The sequence below is a fragment of the Oncorhynchus mykiss genome, chromosome 24, assembly GCF_057628025.1.
Source record: "Oncorhynchus mykiss isolate SJ-2025 chromosome 24, ASM5762802v1, whole genome shotgun sequence".
Classification (NCBI taxonomy): domain Eukaryota; kingdom Metazoa; phylum Chordata; class Actinopteri; order Salmoniformes; family Salmonidae; genus Oncorhynchus; species Oncorhynchus mykiss.
In genome coordinates, this window is record NC_143045.1 from 17,574,069 (window position 1) to 17,595,584 (window position 21,516).

At 42.9% G+C, this 21,516-nt stretch overlaps 1 protein-coding gene across 5 annotated transcripts in view; it reads right to left on the reverse strand.

Annotated features, from left to right (window-relative positions):
- LOC110503880 (LIM domain kinase 1) overlaps positions 1–21,516 on the reverse strand; it is a 73,925-nt gene that overhangs the window by 11,040 nt on the left and 41,369 nt on the right. For 3 of the 5 annotated variants that reach the window (XM_021582494.3, XM_036961281.2, XM_021582495.3), the window contains 9 exons: positions 9,481–9,590; positions 7,194–7,394; positions 6,459–6,564; positions 5,979–6,175; positions 5,239–5,428; positions 3,712–3,798; positions 2,083–2,214; positions 1,748–1,807; positions 1,158–1,223 (listed from right to left, as the gene is read on the reverse strand). In XM_021582494.3, the coding sequence (XP_021438169.1) occupies positions 1,158–1,223; positions 1,748–1,807; positions 2,083–2,214; positions 3,712–3,798; positions 5,239–5,428; positions 5,979–6,175; positions 6,459–6,564; positions 7,194–7,394; positions 9,481–9,590 (1,149 nt within the window). Of the gene's footprint in view, positions 1–565; positions 744–1,157; positions 1,224–1,747; positions 1,808–2,082; positions 2,215–3,711; positions 3,799–5,238; positions 5,429–5,978; positions 6,176–6,458; positions 6,565–7,193; positions 7,395–9,480; positions 9,591–16,541; positions 16,879–21,516 lie in introns of those variants that run through there. The other 2 variants (XM_021582496.3, XM_090218524.1) reach the window with 2 other exon arrangements.

The following is a 21,516-nucleotide window of genomic DNA, read 5'->3' on the forward strand; positions in this document are numbered from 1 at the left end:
TAATGCGCTGCTCTACCTTCTTAACAGCACTATCAACAAGGCAGGTCCTACAGGGCGTAGTTTTGTGGCACCTGGACTACTGTTCAGTCGTGTGGTCGGGTGCCACAAAAACAGACTTTTTGAAATTGGCTCAGAACTGTCGGCACAGCTGGCCCTTGGATGAACACAGAAAGCTAATATGAATAATATGCATGTCAAATCTCTCCTGGCTCAAAGTGGAGGAGAGATTGACTTCATCACTACTTGTATTTATTAGAGGTATTGACATGTTGAATGCACCGAGCTGTCTGTTTGAACTACTGGCGCACAGCTCAGACACCCATGCATACCCCACAAGACATTCCATAAGAAGTCTCTTCACAGTCCCCAAGTCCAGAACAGACTATGGGAGGCACACAGTACTACATAGAACCATGACAACATGGAACTATTGCACTTCAAGTAACACATGCAAGCAGTAAAATTTGATTTTAAAAACAGATAAAAATACACCTTATCGAACTGTGGGGACTGTGAAGGAACACAAACATAGGCACAGACACATGCATACACGATAACATACGCACTATAAACACACGTACACATGGATTTTGTACTGCAGATATGTGGTGGTGGTGGTGGAGTAGGGGCCTGAGGGCACACAGTGTGTTGTGAAATCTGTGAATGTATTGTAATGTTTTTTAAATTGTATAATACAATACTATCAACACCAGCCCAAAGTCTGCCACCACCACACTGTTATTCTTAAGGGAGACAGAGGACACACACACACAGAGTCACATCTGCTGCATCACAATACTTAGAATAACATACACACCGCAAACCTACCTACAAGACTATTCATCTTACCACAGACATAAAGACACATGCCAGATAGAGAGAGGTGGAGAGAGAGAGAGCACACTCAACAACATAGAGAAATAAAGAGAAGAGTGTGAATACTATGACTGTTGACTTTGAGAGGTACAAACACTCTACTGTACAGTACTTTACCCTAACAAAGGTTTCTCTGTGTCTAATGTCAGTACATCGCCATTGTCACATCTCTTTCAATGAGACAAACCTGTATGTGATCTAGACATACAGGTGCAAACTCTTAATCCTCAAAGAAAACACGCACCCCTGAGAGAGAACACACCTTACATCTCTGTACTCACCTCTCTGACAAGACAGTTGTATGAGTTCAGGTCGCGGTGGATTATGTTCATGGAATGCAGATATGACTGGAAGACAGAGCGAAAGAGAGGGGGATGGAAAGAGAGTGAAATAAAGAAAACAAGAGTTAGGTATTAAGTCTAAACCTCAAACCAGTGCCTAGTGGAACAAATGTGCATTGTTCTTCTTTCAGAGTATAGCCTTTGTACATTCACTAATCTACAGTCATGTGCTATATTCATCACTGTAAACCCAAATCAAAGGCAACACACCATGACTACCCATGATGCCCTAATCCAGAAGGAATTCAAGCTATACTTTTCATATAGGGAAAATCTGCTACACGTGTGAACAACACTGCTGCAACACTTCCTCTAGATCTCCACTGGAGGGCAGTGTGAGCATGGTTAGTTTGACTGCACTGTCTGTCATTCTATTCACCACCACTGCACTGCCGTTTCTCTGATTGCAGCAGTGAACCCTGGTGCCCTGGTCCCGACAAGACCCACAGTGCATACTGGCTTCTGATCTGTTTTTGGTTTTATTCTAGAGGCATTCTATACATTCTATTTGGCATGGATCATTCACTCACCATCCCTGCAGCGATGTCTTTAGCAAAGCTCACTCTCTGATTCCAAGGGTAGTTGATATCCTGTTAGTAAGACAAACCGAGGATAGAATCAGACTCTGGATGTTTCACAGAACATAAACACCAGTGATTAAAACTAAAGGGAGGCTCTCTAATCCTAATCCTGTATCCTCTGATGACTCTGAGACACAATGTACAACACGCAACTATGCACTCATGGGGACACACAGCCACCCAACCGCACACACACAATCTGGTGCAGTGGGACACCCATACAGAAGTGCACACAACAAAGTACTAAAATCCCACACAGACACACACAGACACACCACCGTTACCATTTTCTTAATGATCTCCCTCAGGGTTCCTCCTTTGATGTACTCTGCGATGAAATTGAGTCTCTTGTCTTTGTAGAGGACACCTATAAACTTCAGCACGTTGGGGTGCTCCAGACAACGCATCACCTTCACCTGGAGAGGGAGGAGGGTACACATTTTAAGTCTTGGAAGATACTTTAGGTTTAAATGTGGGATTTTTGTTAGTTATTGAACCCATTTTTAGAGCTACAGTCTAGGAGCTGTCCTAGTCCTGACACTGGTTGTGTTGTGTGGGTTTAGTGAAAGCAGTAGTTATATGAACTGGGTGGGTAGCTACATAATTAGTGAAAGACCTCCTTGTCTCCCGCCCTGAGGGTCTCTGTGAGATGGACATTCCTCCTTCTAGACTTTGATTTTAGTCTATAACCATTTCCTCCTGGTCTAAACACATAAGATGTCTCCTCTCCTGTCATTAACTTGACATAATTGTAACAAGAAACAGGAATAATACGTGGTTATTACAGCTTCCCAAAGAGAGAAAAACTGATTAGGTCCTAAAGGAGGTAAACATTACATAAGCTACTCTGAAGTCAAGGGAAGGGAGGGAGAAAACTATTTTGAAGGCTTTGATTTAAAATGGGCACCAAGGCTCAAAAGGCCAACGGTTTTAAAAAGGACTACCATGTCTCTAACATAAAGGCAAGACTCCAATCCATCAAACAACTTAAAAAAACATCTTGAACTTAGGAACTCAGGAAACCATTCCCAAGGCGGTGTTTGTGATGTGTGATTAGTTTGCGAGAGAGCTGAGCCCTTCCTTTGTAATTGGAGTGTTATGCAGGCAGGGCACTAATAAAAACAGTTATAAAACAAACCTCAGTCTGCATTCCTCTGTTTGTTGGTGGGCGGTCATGGCCTGTTGTTTTAACTGCTTACAGAGTTATTAAAGGACTAAGGGTGTTAACCTGCACACCTCAGTGTTCACACATTGTTTCCTGAAGAGGAGAGTAGAATGCAGGGTAGAATAGTGCATTTGTATGTGTGCACATGTGTGGCGAGTGTGCATTTGATTGTCGATGTGAGTGTCTGTGTATCTGGGTGGGATGTGGCAAAGGGTATATACCTGTGTATTCCTCTAATGACTGTCTGTCCACCCCTCACAGCCTAATTAGGGTGGGGTACTTTTTACGAGGTGTAGTGGTGTGTATTACTGTCATCTAAACATGACATTCCGAGCTTGATAAACTACACTCTATGGTAAACCTAGACTAGCAGTGTTAACAATAGAGGCCAGGGTTGGAAACATGGTCTGTGATCTCTGTCACTGAACTAAGCCCAAGCATTGTTCTTGACGATACATGTTCTGTAGTACGTAGCACAGGATTGTACTGTCCTTAGAAGAAGTGGGAGCTCTTTGGGACAAGCACAGAGATTGTCATTGTGTGTGGTGTTTCAAATCATTGGAATAAAAGGAAAAGAGATGGATGGTGTACCTTCATAAACCTTTAATATATAAGGCTTATCTAAAATCATTTATAAGCAAATTGAATTTAGAATTTCAATGTATCTCCTGATTTGACCTTGTGGAACCATGATGGTGACACATCAACAAAGGCAAAATAAGTCAAGTTTGAAAGAGTGGTCACCCACTTCTTTTAGGAATGACCTCTGCGTCTCGTCATCGAAACGAATCAGCTCCTTCATCACCATCACCTCCCCTGTCTCTCTGTGGGTCACCTGCAGAAACACACACACCGTGATTTCATCAGTCTGCGCCACGGGGAATGGGGGTACTTTCCGTTCAAAGCTAATTTCACCCCAACAGGTAAACTCTGGGAATCTGGGAATAAAAACCCTGGATATATGTGGTCTCCCTCTCAAAGCAGATATTTACTCCCTGCTTGAGTGCATCTTCCAAGCAGCAAATGCACATATAGGCTACTGTACTTTCTGGTTTCATCTGAGGCCATTCTGTAAAGCATCTCAATGCTGCCATCTTCTGGAACTTTTGAACACAGAATATACTGCTCCTACGCAGTAACATTTGACACATTCACTCGTGTGAAGTGGGATTTTTAAAACCTTTTTGGGATAGGGGGCAGCATTTTCACTTTTGGATGAATAACGTGCCCAGACTGAACTGCCTCCTACTCTGTCCCAGATGCTAATATATGCATATTATTATTAGTATTGGATAGAAAACACTCTGAAGTTTCTAAAACTGTTTGAATGATGTCTGTGAGTATAACAGAACTCCTATGGCAGGCAAAAACCTGAGAAGAAATCCAAACAGAAAGTGAGAAATCAATTTTCAAAACAGTGCCTATTGAAATCCCAGTGAGATATGAATGAGGATGCACTTCCTAGGGCTTCCACTAGATGTCACCGTCTTTAGAAACTGGTTTGAGGATTCTACTATAAAGGAGGGGCTCATAATAGCTCTGAGTGAGTGGTCTGGCAGAGAGACTCGGTCTTGCTTCTGTTGACGCCAAAATGGCGGATATTCCTCTGGCTGTTTTGGGTTCTGAGCGCCGTTCTCAGATTATGCTTTTTCCGTAAAGTTTTTTTGAAATCTGACACAGTGGTTGCATAGAGGATACGTCCATCTTTAATTCTGTGAAAAACACTCACCGGATGTTTTGGAATTAAAACATTACTGCACGTAACGTGCCAATGTAAACTGAGATTTTTGGATATAAATATGCACATTATCGAACAAAACATACATGTATTGTGTAACATGATGTCCTATGAGTGTCATCTGATGAAGATCATCTAAGGTTAGTGATTAATTTGAACTATATTTCTGCTTTTTGTGACTCCTATCTTTGGCTGGAAAATGGCTGTGTATGTTTTTGTGACTTGACTCTGACCTAACATAATCATAAGTTGTGCTTTTGCTGTAAAGCATTTTTTAAATCGGACACGATGGGTAGATTAACAAGATGTTTATCTTTCATTTGCTGTATTGGACTTGTTAATGTGTGAAAGTTACATATTTCAAAAAAATTGCGCGCTGCCTTTTCAGTGGAATGTTGTCGAGCCTGCCCTAGAAAGGTTAAGGTGTTGGAATTGTCCCCCAAAATTAAATGGTTTTCCATGGTCATCTTTAACAGAGAGGACAGTTGAACAGACAATGTCCACATCATACCCAAGTCATCATGTTGGTGTGTTTACCTTGATGGCCTGTCCAAAGCAGCCTTTTCCCAGCACCTCTCCATGGATGAGGTCTGAGGGCCGGAAGATCCGGTGCATTCGACTGTTGGAGACGACTCGCAGTGACTCAGAGCGGTTAATGTCCTTCCTCTGAGAGAGAGGGGACGCTGCGTTACTGGAGCACGGAGACTTATCAATACTGTAGCTCCGTCTGGAGAGAGAGGGGGAGAGAGGGAGAGAGAGATAAAAGAAGGGAGTGAGAGGTGGAGAGAAGGAAAAAGAGAAAGATGGAACAGACGAAGAAAAATAAATCATCAGTCTCACAGGATCACTGATGTGCATCCATACTGCCCTTCACAGTGTTAAACGACGTTGCCAACCCTGTCATAAGGCATCAGTCTAGCATCTACTACCGTTATATACTAATTATGAAATTGGAGCGACAGCGTAACTGCAGTTAGACATTGCTCATCCATTTCACTGAAGAGCTGAAATAATGTAATGTGTGTCAGCCCACACATTTGCACCAATAAAATGTAATTCATGTAAGCTAATTATGTCTAAAATGTGTTTAGTACACATTGAATGCTTTTATTTATGCATACATTCATTTGGCTGAAGATTTGATATAAATCTGTATTTTGTCACGTATTTCTTTCATTTTCTATCCTATTCATACTGTACTTGAAATAAACCAAAACACCATGTCTAAAACAGCATGTATTTGTGCGTCTGTAAATAGCACTGAGATTAGTCCTTACGTGATCATGCGTGAGCGTAGGTTATTGATGTCTGGGTGTGGGGGTTGGGTGATGGGGAGGATGGGGCTGGGACCGCCAGACAGAGGAGTGATCAGGGGTCCGTCCACCGTCTCCCCCTCTGAACCCCCCTGGTCGTGGGGGTCGTGCTCTATGGTCAGCTGGAGCAGACGACTGGTCTCCTGGATGAGCAGGTCAATCTGGTGGAGCGGAGGAAAAAGATGATCAGTTTAGCATTAGAATGTAACATAACATGTAGAATCTAGCATAGCATGTAGCATGGCTAAGAGTGTTCATGTTTTGGTGGAGTGAATGAGATTGCCTTCTAGTGTCTGTCAACTCCATTTCTGTAGATTAAACATGAGTGAGGACTTAAACTTAGATCTTCTAACATCAAGCCTTGAATTTCATTTAACATCTCACTAATATCAATGTCATTGATGTCTAACAGCAACACAGGTAGAAGAGATGTCAGTTGGTTACCTCATCGAGAGGAACGTTCCTGATGGGTGTTCCGTTGATCTCCAGGATCCGGTCTCCGACATGTATGGAGTTCTTCACATCTGGACTGATCAACTCAGAGTCCACCCTGGAGAAGGAATGAGAGAACAGCGATAAGCAGTTGGACACAGATTTAACCTCGATATCCATCTTTCTGCCATTACATTAGCCGAGTGGTTACATCATAAGTCTAGGAAGTATGACAGAGTGAGACTTTAGAAAATCTACCATGTACAGAATGATATACTGGTCAACTGGAAAGATAAAAGACCGGACTGCTTATATACTGCTTGATCCTATCCATCCCTTTTGTTGTACAAGGACATGGGTATAGTATTTAATCTACACTGGATTTAAATAACAATGTCCTCACCTTCCCTAACTTCCAGTCTGTGCTTTTCTTTGACTTCCATGTCTTCTGTTCATTCATCTCCAATCCTTCTGTTAGCCTCCCCATCCATCCCCTTCTCCCCATCCATCCCCCCTCCCTTCTCCCCTCCCTCCCCCAATCCATCCCTCCCTTGGTGTATTTATTACAATTCTATTCCATTTTTAATTCAACTAGGAAATCCCACTAACATAAGGAATCATCTTTCCCTCTTTCGCTCCCCCCCTCTCTTTCCCAATCCCTCCTTATCTCCACCCTCCCATTGCCTACCTACCCCCCTCTCTCACCTTCCATCCCTCCTACCCCCCTCATCCTTCCTCTATACTCACTGTGACACCCTGACCGTGTGTTCAGGGCCGTAGCCGTTGGGACTGAGAGGGCTGAGAGGCTGGTCGATGGCGACTGAGATCCCTCTCCGCCCGTCTGTGGAGGCTGGGATGGACACCAGGGTCACCGTGTGGGGGATCCTGGAGCATGGTGAGTCTGACAGGGACACAGGCGTCACAATGGTCTGGTAGTAACAGTGGCCACTGTGGAGGGAGAAGGGGCAGAGACGCAGGGGGAGGTCAGCATAGATAGAATAGACAAGTGTATGAATATCCGTAATGCTATATTAATACAGAAAATACAGAAAAATAAGAATGCAAATGTAATTTGTTCTTATACACAATGGCATTTTTACTCCATTAAAATAACATAAAATTGGTCAGAAATACAGGGTAGACATTGTTAATGTTGTAAATGACTATTGTAGCTGGAAACGGCAGATTTTTAACGAGGACAAGTACATTAATGTCTAGTTTGAGAAACAGACGCCTCAACTGGCAGCTTCTTTAAATCGTACCCTCAAAACACCAGTCTCAACGTCAACAGTGAAGAGGCAACTCCGGGATGCTGGCCTTCTAGACAGAGTTGCAAAGAAAAAGCCATATCTCAGACTGGCCAATACAAATTAAAATATTAAGATGGGCAAAAGAACACAGACACTGGACAGAGGAACTCTGCCTGGAAGGCCAGCATCCCGAAGTTGCCTCTTCACTGTAGACATTGAGACGGGGGTTTTGCGAGTACTATTTAATGAAGCTGCCAGTTGAGGACTTGTGAGGCGTCTGTTTCTCAAACTAGACACTAATGTACTTGTCCTCTTGCTCAGTTGTGCACCGGGGCCTCCCACTCCTCTTTCTATTCTGGTTAGGGCCAGTTTGCGCTGTTCTGTGAAGGGAGTAGTACACAGCGTTGTACGAGATCTTCAGTTTCTTGGCAATTTCTCACATGGAATAGCCTTAATTTCTCAGAACAAGAATAAACTGACGAGTTTCAGAAGAAAGGTCTTTGTTTCTGGCCATTTTGAGCCTGTAATCATACCCACAAATGCTGATGCTCCAGATACTCAACTAGTCTAAAAAAGGCCAATTTTATTGCTTCTTTAATCAGAATAGTTTTCAGCTGTGCTAACATAATTGCAAAAGGGTTTTCTAATAATAAACTTGCATTAGCTAACACAGCGTGCCATTGGAACACAGGAGTGATGGTTGCTGATAATGGGCCTCTGTATTATTACATAAAAAAATCAGCCGTTTCAGGGGCCTCACGGGTGGCGCAGTGGTCTAAGGCACTGCATCGCACCAGAGACTCTGGGTTCGAGCCCAGGCTCTGTCGCAGCCGGCCGCGACCGGGAGGTCGCACAAGGGAGGGTTTGGCCAGTGTCTAGGGCACTAGCGACTCCTGTGGTTGGCCGGGCGCAGTGCACACTGACTAGGTCGCTAGGTGTACTGTGTTTCCTCCGACACCTTGGTGTGGCTGGCTTCCGGGTTGGATGCGCACTGTGTTAAGAAGCACCTTGCTCGACCTTGGTCTCTCCCGAGCCTGTACGGGAGTTGTAGCGATGAGACAAGACAGTAACTACTAATAATTGGATACCACGAAATCGGGGAGAAAAATAGGGTTAAAAAAATAAAAAATAAAAAAAAATTACAAAAAAATCAGCTGTTTCCAGCTACAATAGTAATTTACAACATTAGCACTGTATTTCTGACCAATTTGATGTTATTTTAAATGGACAAATGTGCTTTTCTTTCAAAAACAAGGACATTTCTAAGTGACCCCAAATGGTAATTGAATGGTAATGTAAGTGATCATTTACATTTCTGTGAGCATCACCTGATAGAATGAAATGATATTCTAACATCGTGCCAGAATGTCAGACGGCAGAATAATGATCTAGTCAACCTCCCATCACACACACTGACACTTCCATTCAGAGCTCACAGGACAATGACTGCTTGCATTTCAACATCCCTTCCTCCCTCCTCGTGTCAGGGTGTGTGTGTGTGCGTGTCATACAGTACCCCCTTCCTTGCTTCATGTCCGTTGCTTCTCTATCCACCACTACCGTTATTTCCACATTTCTATTTCTGTTTGGGCTACAGTGGCCAGGCTGCACAGCACTGGTATTACTGTAATAACGTTATGAACAAATTATAACCTCTCGTCTCCAAGACAAATAATGACCTTCCCTTGAGTCTGCTGAATCTCTACACCCTACTCCCTATTAGCACTGACTGAAATATATGAGGATCATTTTATAAATAAAGTTGTATGATCACTACAATGTACCAGTATAGTTTGGACCTCTCCACCAGTGCGTAGGTGTCTCCATCTCCGATGAAGGCTCTGCAGTTCAGACAGGTGAAGCATTCTGGGTGGTACTTCTGTTCCCCTGCGACCTGGAGGACACACGCAGAGGGAGGGTCAGGGTAGGATTACTAGGTAGGGTTAAGAGTCAGCTAAACAACTTATTTTCATCTTTTTATTCAACCTTTATTTCAGCAGGCCGGTCAATTGCAAACCAAATTATTCTCTTGCAATGACCACCTGTCTGACCAAGACGGAAAAGCAAGGCAAAGAGAAATCTACAAAACAACACAATGACAGGTCAAACATTAAACAAAGCAAAGAGAATGTACTACAAGTCACTATTTGTTCACTCTTTGTTCAGGTCAGTAGATGCATCACATCGCAATAACAGCAACAAATGGAGAAACAAACTAGGGCAGATGCAGGTTAACCAGTGCAAGGAGGGCTAGATTGCTGTGGCTGATATCAGCGTTGTTAGCTTCAGGCTGGTTTCTATCTAGCTCAATCCAATCACTGGCAGAAGCAGGTAGCTGAGAATTGAATTGCGGCTCAAAACAGCAGAACCAGTTAAATTACCGACCACGACTAGATTTGTAAACAAACAGATACTACAATCACACAGGCTCAACATAGTAACCAGGCAAATTGGTCTAAATGGTGCCACTTAAGAAAGCTTTTGGCAAAAGGTTTCCTTATAGCTTATATGTATGGTAATTTACTGAAGGATGTAAAACCACTAGGGCCTGACTTACACATGGAATGCTAATCTATACATAGAATCCACACAGGTAGAATTACCTTAAATGCAAATGGAAGACATTCCTGGTTGGATAGGGCTAATCAGGGCTTTACTTAAACAAGAACCTGGTGACCTTGTAGCTCCTCAAAGACAGGTTGAAGATCTGATTAGACCTCTCCCCACCCCTCTCTCTCTCTCTAGATCCCTCCCTTTTCTCTCTCTCTTACCCATTTCCTTCTCTCTCCCGCTCTCTTTCGCTCTCATTTTCTGCACTGATCAGCAGAGGGTTGGGCTTGGGTGGGTGTGGTAAGCACTCTAGAGCTGCAATGATCTGCAATTCAAATTTCACTGAGGGGGAGTTTTCAGGGATGTGAGAGATGGGGGGAATACTGAACAAAGAAGAGTAATCTATGAAATATGAGAATAAAGAGAAAAAAAATGACTGTTCTTATGACTCCCCCCCCCCATCTCGAGGCTTCCACTGCTGCAAGCCTCATAAAAAAAGTGTGGCACTAGCAACTTCCTTTAAGAGTGGCACAGTGCTTTTAAATGGTCGATAATATAGATACCAACAACAAAAAAACAGCCCTGTCTGCTGCCCCCCCCCCCCCCCAGGGAGCATTCCCATGGAAACCAGAGAACCCACACTGAGAGAGTACCCTCGGGCTGCTTGGAGGAAGTCAATGGAACACATTAAGGAATTAATCAATAATAAGTCATTAACATGAGCGGCTCATCTCAGCCACAGGAAAAGCTATGTCTGACTCTGAGCATCTACTGATGCAGAAAGGAATGGAGAGAGAGTGAGAATAAAAAAGGGAGAAATGGGTTGACTCCATGATCTATGTTTGTACCTTTTTAACCTTGATTGTTCATGTTAACAACAGAGCAGAGGGACTCAAAGAGCGAATGAGAAGAGAGAGAGGAGAGAAGGTAATGACTGTGTAATTGGCTTCCATTTGAGCTCTGGAGCAGAACATGAAATGAGTTGGTCAAGAAAAGCAGCCTCAATGGCTTGGTGAGTCACAGTCATTGTGTTTTGGAGTGGAGTAGGGAGGGTAAAACAATGATAAGTGGCTGACATCTTTATGTCAGTTATGATCACAGTACGTGTAAACACCACATCACAGAGACTCAGAGGGAGGGAGATGAGATTATAATTATAGATACATTAGAGCGTGTGCCTCATTGAGAATTAAGTACAAAAAATTAGGAAAAATAGGGGTCAAAATGTCTTCTATAGAATAAAGTCAGATAGTAGAATATGCATGTGAGCGTGAGTGAGTGTGTGTGCGCCTGTACAGCAAATTGGCCAGTGTTACCTAGTGTTGATTATTGGGGCGGCAGGGTAGCCTAGTAGTTAGAGCGTTGGACTAGTAACCGAAAGGTTGCAAGTTCAAAATCCCCGAGCTGACAAGGTACAAATCTGTCGTTCTGCCCCTGAACAGGCAGTTAACCCACTGTTCCTAGGCCGTCATTGAAAATAAGAATTTGTTCTTAACTGACTTGCCTAGTTAAATAAAGGTAAAAAAAATTTTTTTTTTAAATCAATAAATAAAAATTCTGTGTAATATTTCTAGTGGGGATTCAGGTGTTAAATGAACTCTGTAAGTGAACCCCAGTGTTGGTCTTAATAACCCATGTTAAACCAAAACCACACCCATCATTATAATATTTCCCAGCATGCTCTATTGCAGGTTGATTTTTAGAATTGTTTGTTTCAATATCTATGTTTTTGCATGTTCACTGATTGATTAATTAATCTTATGCTACTCAAATATAAATAACATACATTTTTCTAAACTAATCCAATCTGTTACTTTGTTGCACCAGTTATTGAAATGGTTGATCCAGTTTAGATGGTTTAGGTAGTCCATATCTTAGTCTTCCCAACCCGGCAGTCAGTCTGAATACAGGTTGCGACTGAATAAAAATGTCAAATGTTAGATAACCCCACTCTGGTTAGATTCCAGTAGGAATTACACATCACTTTGCTAGCCAAAACAATGTGACTTGAAGGCCTGAAAACCAAGAGTTTCAGGCCACTCACTGTATAGGGTAAAACTAGGCCTTCAAAATAAGGCCTTGTTAAATAATACATTTTTAATTATAAAATATTTGCTTAAGATCTCACTTGATGAAGGTTTCAGGACTGAAAATGGATGATATCAACAACCATGTCTTTGTCATTAACAAATACAGTCATGGGTGTTAACGCTACAATTCACTTGAAATGCATTCTGGGTAATACGCAAATAAGGCTTTACACTAAGCAGTGTGTTAATTTAACACTGAAAAGTGTGGACCTGTATAGACACTTGACCAGTGTTAAATTTAACACTGTCAGTGTTGATTTAACACTGTAGATTTTGCTGTGTGTGTGTGTGTGTGTGTGTGTGTGTGTGTGTGTGTGTGTGTGGGTGTGTGTGCGTGGGTGTGGCAGGCAGTGGCCAGTCTCAGGTGTGAGCCCCCGTGGGGAGGAGAAGAAGGACAGCTGGATGGAGAGGAAGAGACAGTGTGATGCCTGTCACACTGACACTGTGGCTGCTGCCATTTGTCGACCTCCGCCCCCTCCTTTCCTACACACTCCACCCCACACACTCTTCTCTCCAACCACATCTGACAACTGACAGCTGCTGCTGCACACGCACAAAGAAAAGACTCCTACATCAAAAGCCTGAGGGACAGAGCAGAGCAAGTGAGAGAGAGAGGAAAAGGGAGAGGAAGAAAGAAAAGTTAGAGAAGCTAACAATAACCCTGTACATCTCTCATAGGTGGAACGTACCTTTGTACCTTTGTCTCACTGATAATTGTGTTAGTTCACAATAACTCAGAATGAAACTATGTAGCATGAGAAACCTGCCAAAAAGTTGGTTAAAAAGCTTCAATTTACAATGAGTGGGGATAACTTTCAGAATATACTGTAACTACCCACAGCTGGTCTCTCTCTCCCCCTACCTCTCGCTCTCTTTCCCTCTCTCTCTGTATGTAAGAGAGCAGTGTGGCTTGGTCATGTGGCGCACACAGGACCACTGTCCACAACAATCCAAATCATCAGCACGTTTCCTTTGGGAAGAGTGAGGTCGCCATGGAGAAGCATCTGGAAACAGTGTGTTACCATGGTGAGCTGGAGGGAGGCGGTCACATATTAAGCATGATCCTATAATGAACAATGACTGCACCAGCTGGGGACTTGTGATGAAGATAAAAAGGTGAGAAATGCAATTCATCTGGAAATAGAAAGCAGGAAGTTGCCTGGAACTACTCATGTATGCAACCAGACAAATCTTTAAAATTGGCTTTGTCCAATAACTCATCTCCTCTTCCTAAACTCTAAACCAAATCATTGCAAATATATTGAATTTCTTTGAGGGCTTTCCCAAAGCACAAGTGATAATGCAAATGAGTTCACAAGAATGAGGAAATATCCCTGGTGATATTATGATGACACAGCCATTCAAAGGCTGTCATTTCAGTACTTAAATGTGTCAAAGTTTCAACTTTAAGTGTTTGACGACCCAAACATTATGATGATAAGTTGGGAGGCTAATCCATTTAGTGGTGTGTGTGTGTGTGTCTGTTTTTAGAAGGCTGTGGAATGTGTATGGCCCCTGTTGGACCAATCAGAGGTATTTATGACCCTCTGGTTTCACAATGACACTCAGGTTCTCTAGTGTAAACAACAGATGAGGGGGAGGGAGGGAGGGAGGGGTGGGGGGTAGGGAAGTTAGGGAGTCTCCATATTGAGTTTAGGACATTTTCTGTTCACAAAACTATTGCATCACTTTCATTTTTGTTTTAGGATTAATTATAAAAAGTTTAGTCCAACCATGTAAACTAGGTGAATTGGAGCCAATGCTACAGTATATTCTAATATCCATACTAGCATTCCACTTAGAATGCTTGCCCATTGCCCACTACATTGCTTATTAGTGTGGTGGATATTGGAACTTTAGCAGGTTGTTCACTTATGTTTCCTGTATGGACTTCCAGTTATACTGATGCATTGTGGGCCTGTGGAGGGTCTTGCCGATATAGTGATATGGATAATGTGTGGAGAGTAATGGGGACTATAAAACACTAGCAACATAAGGTATGACCCCTTACGTCAGTTAGCCTGATGTAAACACTACACCATGCATGCACACAGTCACACGCATGCACACGTTGTCATTTAAACTGATATTAGCACACACTGCCATGACTTCACTAACCCATCCCAGGCAGGATAAATCTATTACAATGACCTAATCCTAACACACCATGATGTGATGCAGAGCTGGTACAGAGGGGATCCGGTTGGTGTAACTAACCACATTATGACCTGGAGATGATTAGTTATTCCAGTGACCTATTGAGGTTCAATGGAACTGCTGCAGTAGTAAAGCTCAGGGCTTCTCAACCTTTTCTGTTTTTGAGGCCTTCTGAGACTGACAAGTACACATAAAACCAATAAACCACCAGCAAGAATTCACACAAGAACTATGACAGAAACCAAGTATTTTCATGCTACACAAGCTGATGTCGACATCAGGAATTGGTTACATCAGCAGCACATTCAGCAGGTAACAGATACTCCCGATACCCCCATGAGAGTGAATTCTAGGTCAAATTCCAAAAAAGCTTAATGGGGGATTCCAAATTCCAAAGCCATTTGGACCATGCATGTTGAGGTGCTGGAGGATCAGGATCAGTCAAATCTCCATATAACAGATGGATAGAATGTCTATAATATAGAATCCTGCATTTAAATCAATTCATCAAGCAATGAAATTTGGCTTTTCAATTTCCAAACCAAAACCCAAACTGTGGAAAGAAGAGAAGTGGAGCATGGCCTGGATCTTGAGTAGAAAAAGGACATCACCTCTATCTTATCCACACTCAGAAAAAAGGGTTCCAAAAGTGTTCTTTGGCTGTCCCCATAGGAGAACCCTTTTAGGTTCCAGGTGAAACCCTTTTTGATTTCAGGTAGAACCCTTTTTGGTTTCATGTAGAACCATGTGTAGAAAAGAAAGGGTTCTACCTGGAACCAAAAAAGGTTCTTCAAATGGTTCGCCTATGGGGACTTAAAGGTTCTAGATGGCACATTTTTACCCCTAAGAGTTCGGCAGCTCCAATCACCAGTTGGCTTCCCTCCTGTTCACTGCCTTCCTTCCTACTTAGATCTCACTTGGCAACACAGGCTTTCATTTTGTTTCTGAGTCCGACTCATTTAGAAAGAATAAACGGGGCAAATATGATTAGACCAGACCAAGTGGCAGAAACAGCACCCAGCAACCCCAAACACGGCTTGGATTCATGCCTGTTCACTGGAAAACCCCTTTTTACCACTTAGCCAACAGCATGTTACGGCCATCCTGTAGCATCAACAGCATGTTACGGCCATCCTGTAGCATCTACAGCATGTTACGGCCATCCTGTAGCATCTACAGCATGTTACGGCCATCCTGTAGCATCAACAGCATGTTACGGCCATCCTGTAGCATCAACAGCATGTTACGGCCACCCTGTAGGATCAACAGCATGTTACGGCCATCCTGTAGCACCAACAGCATGTTACGGCCATCCTGTAGCATCAACAGCATGTTAAGGCCATCCTGTAGCACCAACAGCATGTTACGGCCACCCTGTAGCATCAACAGCATCATGATGAGCCACAACTGCTTTAGGGCTGCTGTTAATGAAATCAACATGATACTTCATGGTCAGTCAATGAAGCTTTGAGTTCCATCTGATAGATAGGTGGACATACGGTAGAGGCTCAGAGAAACCACTGTACATGTGTGTGACTGCGTATACATGGGCCTGTGTGTTTATATTGTGCATATGTACAGTGCAGGCTGCAGTCATCTCAGCACTACAATCAATCTTTAACAAGCCTAGCCTACTGTAGCTGGGGCTCAAAGTATGCTTTATCTAGGGCAGGACCTACTCTAAATATAGACCATGTGACCACCTAGGCTTATGTCTATTTCATGAAACAAAAATTCTTAAATAAAAAATGTATATGTCATGGACCCAGTTTCTTAGAGATCATTGCAACCATTTCAACATGAACATAAACATCTCTTAACAAGATCATTTTAGGGACAATACAATATCAATATTGATGTTCTATTTCTACTTAAAACATGCAATAGAGAGAGAGATGGAGACCTAAAACACAAACACAGCAGAATCAGGCCTGCTTACTCAACACAAGCCACTTGAGACAGCCCGACTGCCACCCCGCCAATCAACCGGCTGAAGCTAGCCAAGCCCTTTCACTCCATCACAGTCTACATAGGGAAAGCCATCTTACCTTTCTGTCCCTTTTCCACAGCTTGAGACAGCAAAATCCCCAGAAAAATAAATCTGACACCATGACAGCCTCCCTGCTGCTGCTTTCCTATACAGTCCACTCTACTCCCGGCAAGACTAGTTCATTCTGGTGAGCCCACACTGCTGTCACAACAACACAGAGGCAGAGGCCAAATGAGAGGGAGAGAAAAGGATGAGGCAGAGAGCGAGAGAGAAAGAGAGGAGCTGTCCACGCCTTTGCCACTGAGCTCATCTCTGAAACGATGTCACAGGCTGCTCATTCCCCTCCCTCCCTCGTTGCCCCTCTCTCTCTCTTTCTCTCTCTCTCTCTCTCTCTCTAACAAGCGGCAGCCGCTCTCGCTCTCTGTTTCTATGACCTCATCGTTTCCTGCCTGGTCCAGCCCACCCATGAGCCTGCTGGCTGTGTCTCCTCTCTGATGTCTTCAGAAAATACCCCCCTCTTATATTTCTCCCTCTTTCTTCCCCCATCCCCCTTTCCCTAGTCCCCCCTATTCCAAACCTCCTGTAGCTCAGTCACAGCTGACAGGCGATCATATTTAATACTCTGTCGGAAATGTCAAATAAATAAGTGGGCCAGCCAAAGCCCTCACGCAACACCACCATGTCATCTAACATCACTTGCATTAAAGGGCTTACTGTACTAGTGGGGAGGATGACAGACTGATTATACAAATGTAGGATCTTAATTTGAGCCAGTTTGCTACAGCGGGAAAATAATCCTGCAGCAACAGGAAATGTGAATTATTATGTGGATTATAATTCATGGACATTTTTAGTAGGGGTTGATACATTTTACATAAGGGAAAATTAAGTCTGAAATTTCAGTGGAAATTACAAAATTCCGAAGCCTTTTTAAACCTCAAATAAACTACACGTTTAACATTTCCTGGGCGATCAAATTAAGATCCTACATCTGTAAAAGCACATATTGGAAGATTAGAGTACAAACATACTTTTAAAAAACTAAACACAATCTACTATACAAACCACCTGGAACATCAAACACCTAAGAGGAAGATGACCAAAACTCAACACCATGAGGTAATAAAACCTTATATTTGGGGTAATGATAGGGTAAGACAGTTGTACTAAGCTCATGAGGCTGTTATAAATGTTTTTGCTCTTCAAGAATCAAATGGGTAACTTACAGGTAGGTAACTGCCAACATAAAGGAACTCTGTTGGCAGTTACATGTATATCATTAATTGAAATGGCCATTGGAAATATCCCAGATTGTGCCTTTAAGAACACAGTAATGGTTAATATTCTCTGCTCTTTAAATGTAAAACATGAAGCAGAGGAACACAACGCATCACCGCATCACACCATAACATGATAACGTGATAACTTGCTGAACACAGTGACCATTGTGGAGTGCCAGAAAAGGCCAGGGCGTGGCGGTGGTGTGTTTACATGTTATTTAGGGAACTGTAGCATCAGTGATCCTGTCCAGGTGCTACAGTCACAGACAGACAGCGATCTTGGTTTCAGGCTGGATGACGGTCCCTGCTGTCCCATGTGTTTGCTCACTCTATTATGTCTCTAGCTCTCTCCTTCTCTTACTCACCTTTTCTCTCTGTGTCAGACTTTCCCTCTTTCTCTCACCTCAGTCCATCGCTCACCCCCCTTCCTCTATCCCCCCGCTCTCTTATACCAGCTGCTGCCTGGGGCCATCTGACTCGGCAGATGTTAATAGAGAAAGGCCGGGGCACCTGCAGTGTCTGATGGACCTCCCATCAAAAACACACACAACCGATTGAGGATGTGTCTGAAATGGCACATATGGGCCCCGGTCAAATGTAGTGCCTCCATTTCAGACTCAGTCTAATGCAGCCTGAGTGCTTCAGAGCATCCCAGCCAACCACCCAAAAGGTGACAGGACAGATAACGGGTCCATTGAACAGTCACATCACCTACATGTAACCAGGCGGTCACAACCAGACAGCCAAATCTAATAAGGCATCTAGGCTAAAACTAACCAGGCGACAAGACTGGCTGACTGTTATGAAGCTTTATTGTCTATATCTGAAAGGCCTGGTAGAGAGGCTAAGTCTTACCATGGAGTAAAAAGGCTACTACCCAACTGATTGACTCATTCAAAGAAGTATCCATACTAACCCAAACCAGGCAGTTTAAACATAAATACCAAATGTATAAAGCAGTCTGAAAACCACTGGTAGTCATGTTTTTTCATTGAATCCGTTCCTTCCTCTCTGCACTGCGACAGCCTAAGGAGTGACAAAAAGTGTTTAAAAAAGGAGTCAAAACTTAAACACTACAGAGAGCCTGTGTCTTCAGGAGGGAAGACAGACAGACGTCGATGGTGGAGGAGACAAGCGCTGGACAATGTTATTGATGCTCTCCTTCAAAATGGAGCTTTGTGGAGGACTAAAATGTAGCTGTTTGAAGCTAACAAAGACAACCCACTGAGACCAGTCACATAACAAACCATGTTTGGGAAATTTCACTAGTAGGGGAAGAAAAAAAACCCATGGAGGTGTTTTTTTAAATGAAGTTGTTTGAAACAGGTTTCTACTGGGGAGGAATGTGAAACGACACATAAGATCATTGGAAAACCCCAATAAAAAGCTAAGAATATTGAATCTGAAAAGGTACTCAAATGTCATAAATGACGGCGGTCTCATTGAAGACGCTCATCAGTGTCAGACCAGGTTGAAGTTCATATTGTTATGCGTGGATACGTGTGAATATGCAAAGATCTCTCCATTCTATGGTGTGGGATGGAAAATGTTGACAAAGTCATTGTAGGCAGGCAAACAAGACAAGGCAGGGAGGTCATGGTAAGTCAATTCCATCTCACTATAACCTTACACTTCCTTCCTGCTAAGCCCCCTTTCTGTATTTCACACACACTCCTGCTACCACTGTTGCTCAACCTCTATGTTGACATGCTGAAACCCTTACAGTAACTCTAGCCTACTTTCCAACAAACCCCAGGCATATCTGATCAGACACAAACAAAACAACTTCCACCCAAACTTCAGAATATGACACTTTTGTTCACTGACTATTGCTCAATCACCATGGTCACAAACTGAACATCTTACAGTCTTAATGTCTGAAAGTGAGTGTCTTTCCCAACAGATACTCAAGGCTAATCAGACCATAGAGATGATTATGAGACACTTAGAAAACAACATTACTCCCACCTAAACAATGTGCTGTCACACCAATGGCAGTTGTTATAAGATGTTGCTAAACTGGGATTGTCTGTGAAAGGGAGGGACATTTCATGTACTGTAAAGTATCTTGAAAATATGTCTATTTCCCAATATCCATCCACTGATAACAATAGTGAAATTGATCCTGGCCTTCAAATGTATTATTAACCACCAAAGGGAGTTAATTATCTTGGAGTTGTGGTTGTCATGCTTGCCTTGGGGTCATGAATACCCCATTAGAATACCTGCAGGGGCATAGCCTGCCTACTCCCACTGGACACTGCAACACTATACCAGAGCGGAAGGAATTAAACTAAGCTGTTTGAGAAATTGATCATTTCTCAATTATCCATTCTGAGGCTCTAGACTCATCGAAGGCAGAGGCACAGTGACATGGTGAGAAATGTCTCTATTCATGTCGTTCTCTTCTCCTACCCAAACGACCTAATCAATTTAACATTTCAATCAGCAGGCAGACTGAGTCATACCCACATTGCATCACACTATTTTAGAGTGCTTCTATGTCCCGGCTCCAACAATCAAAACACTACCCTCTTTCAGAGGATGCATTTTGTGGGCTGAAGAAAAATGCAGTCTGCCCTGTTTCGCTGGCCGGATGCCAAGGGTGGGCAGTGTGGGATTGGACTGCATCACGCCACACGTCCAGAGTGTAGGGGATGAAAATAAGCAGAGGAAATTGACCTCGTCTGCCATTCAGTTCAGTTGGTCAGTCCGTCCGTCTATAACACCATTGGTCTGACATTTTTGTGTAAACGTGATTGCCTGACCGTCTTGGTTGAACTGAACCGCGGTCAGACGTCAATCAATAGCTGATGTCTTTGCACTGTAATGGGAATGTGACTGATACATCTGGCCCTGTAGAGGACTAGGTAATGGGTAGCAGGGCAGGGTGAGTGCTATCTGCCATCTCTGATTCACTTTGGACTCTGCTGGTCTCCACTGGGTGGGTGGTTCATTACTGACCTTGCACTGCAGAGGGCTGAGTGTAATGACACACATACTTGCACGGACACATAGATACACGGACGCTTCCAACTCATCCATATATTTATATGTACATATTCTCATTCACCCCATTAGATCTGTGTGTATTAGGTAGTTATTGGGGAATTGTTAGATTACTTGTTAGATCTCACTGCAGTGTCGGAACCAAAAGCACAAGCATTTCGCTACACTTGCATTAACATCTGCCAACCATGTGTATGTGATAAATAAAATTATGAAATAACACATATGGAATCATGTAGTAACCAAAAAAAGTGTTAAACAAATCAAAATAGATTTTATATTTGAGATTCTTCAAAGTAGCCACCCTTTGCCTTGATGACAGCTTTGCACACTCTTGGCATTCTCTCAACCAGCTTGATGAGGTAGTCACCTGGAATGAATTTCAATTAACAGGTGTGCCTTCTTAAAAGCTAATTTGTGGAATTTCTTTCCTTCTTAATGCATTTGAGCCAATCAGTTGTGTTGTGACAAGGTAGGGGGTTATGCAGAAGATAGCCCTATTTGGTAAGAGACCAAGCCACAATGTACAAAATAGTACAAATAAAGAAAAACCCTAGAGTGTGTCCAAACTTTTGACTGGTACTGTATGTATGTGTTGGGTTGAAAACGGAGGTCAAATTTTGGTAGGACCTTGTATGCAATTGACTAAAGTGATCTTAGTGAGTTGGGATTGGCCAATAGAAACCCTACATGATAGTGCAGTGTGGTGGGATTGGATCTGTCCAGAAGTCAGGTCAAAGATGC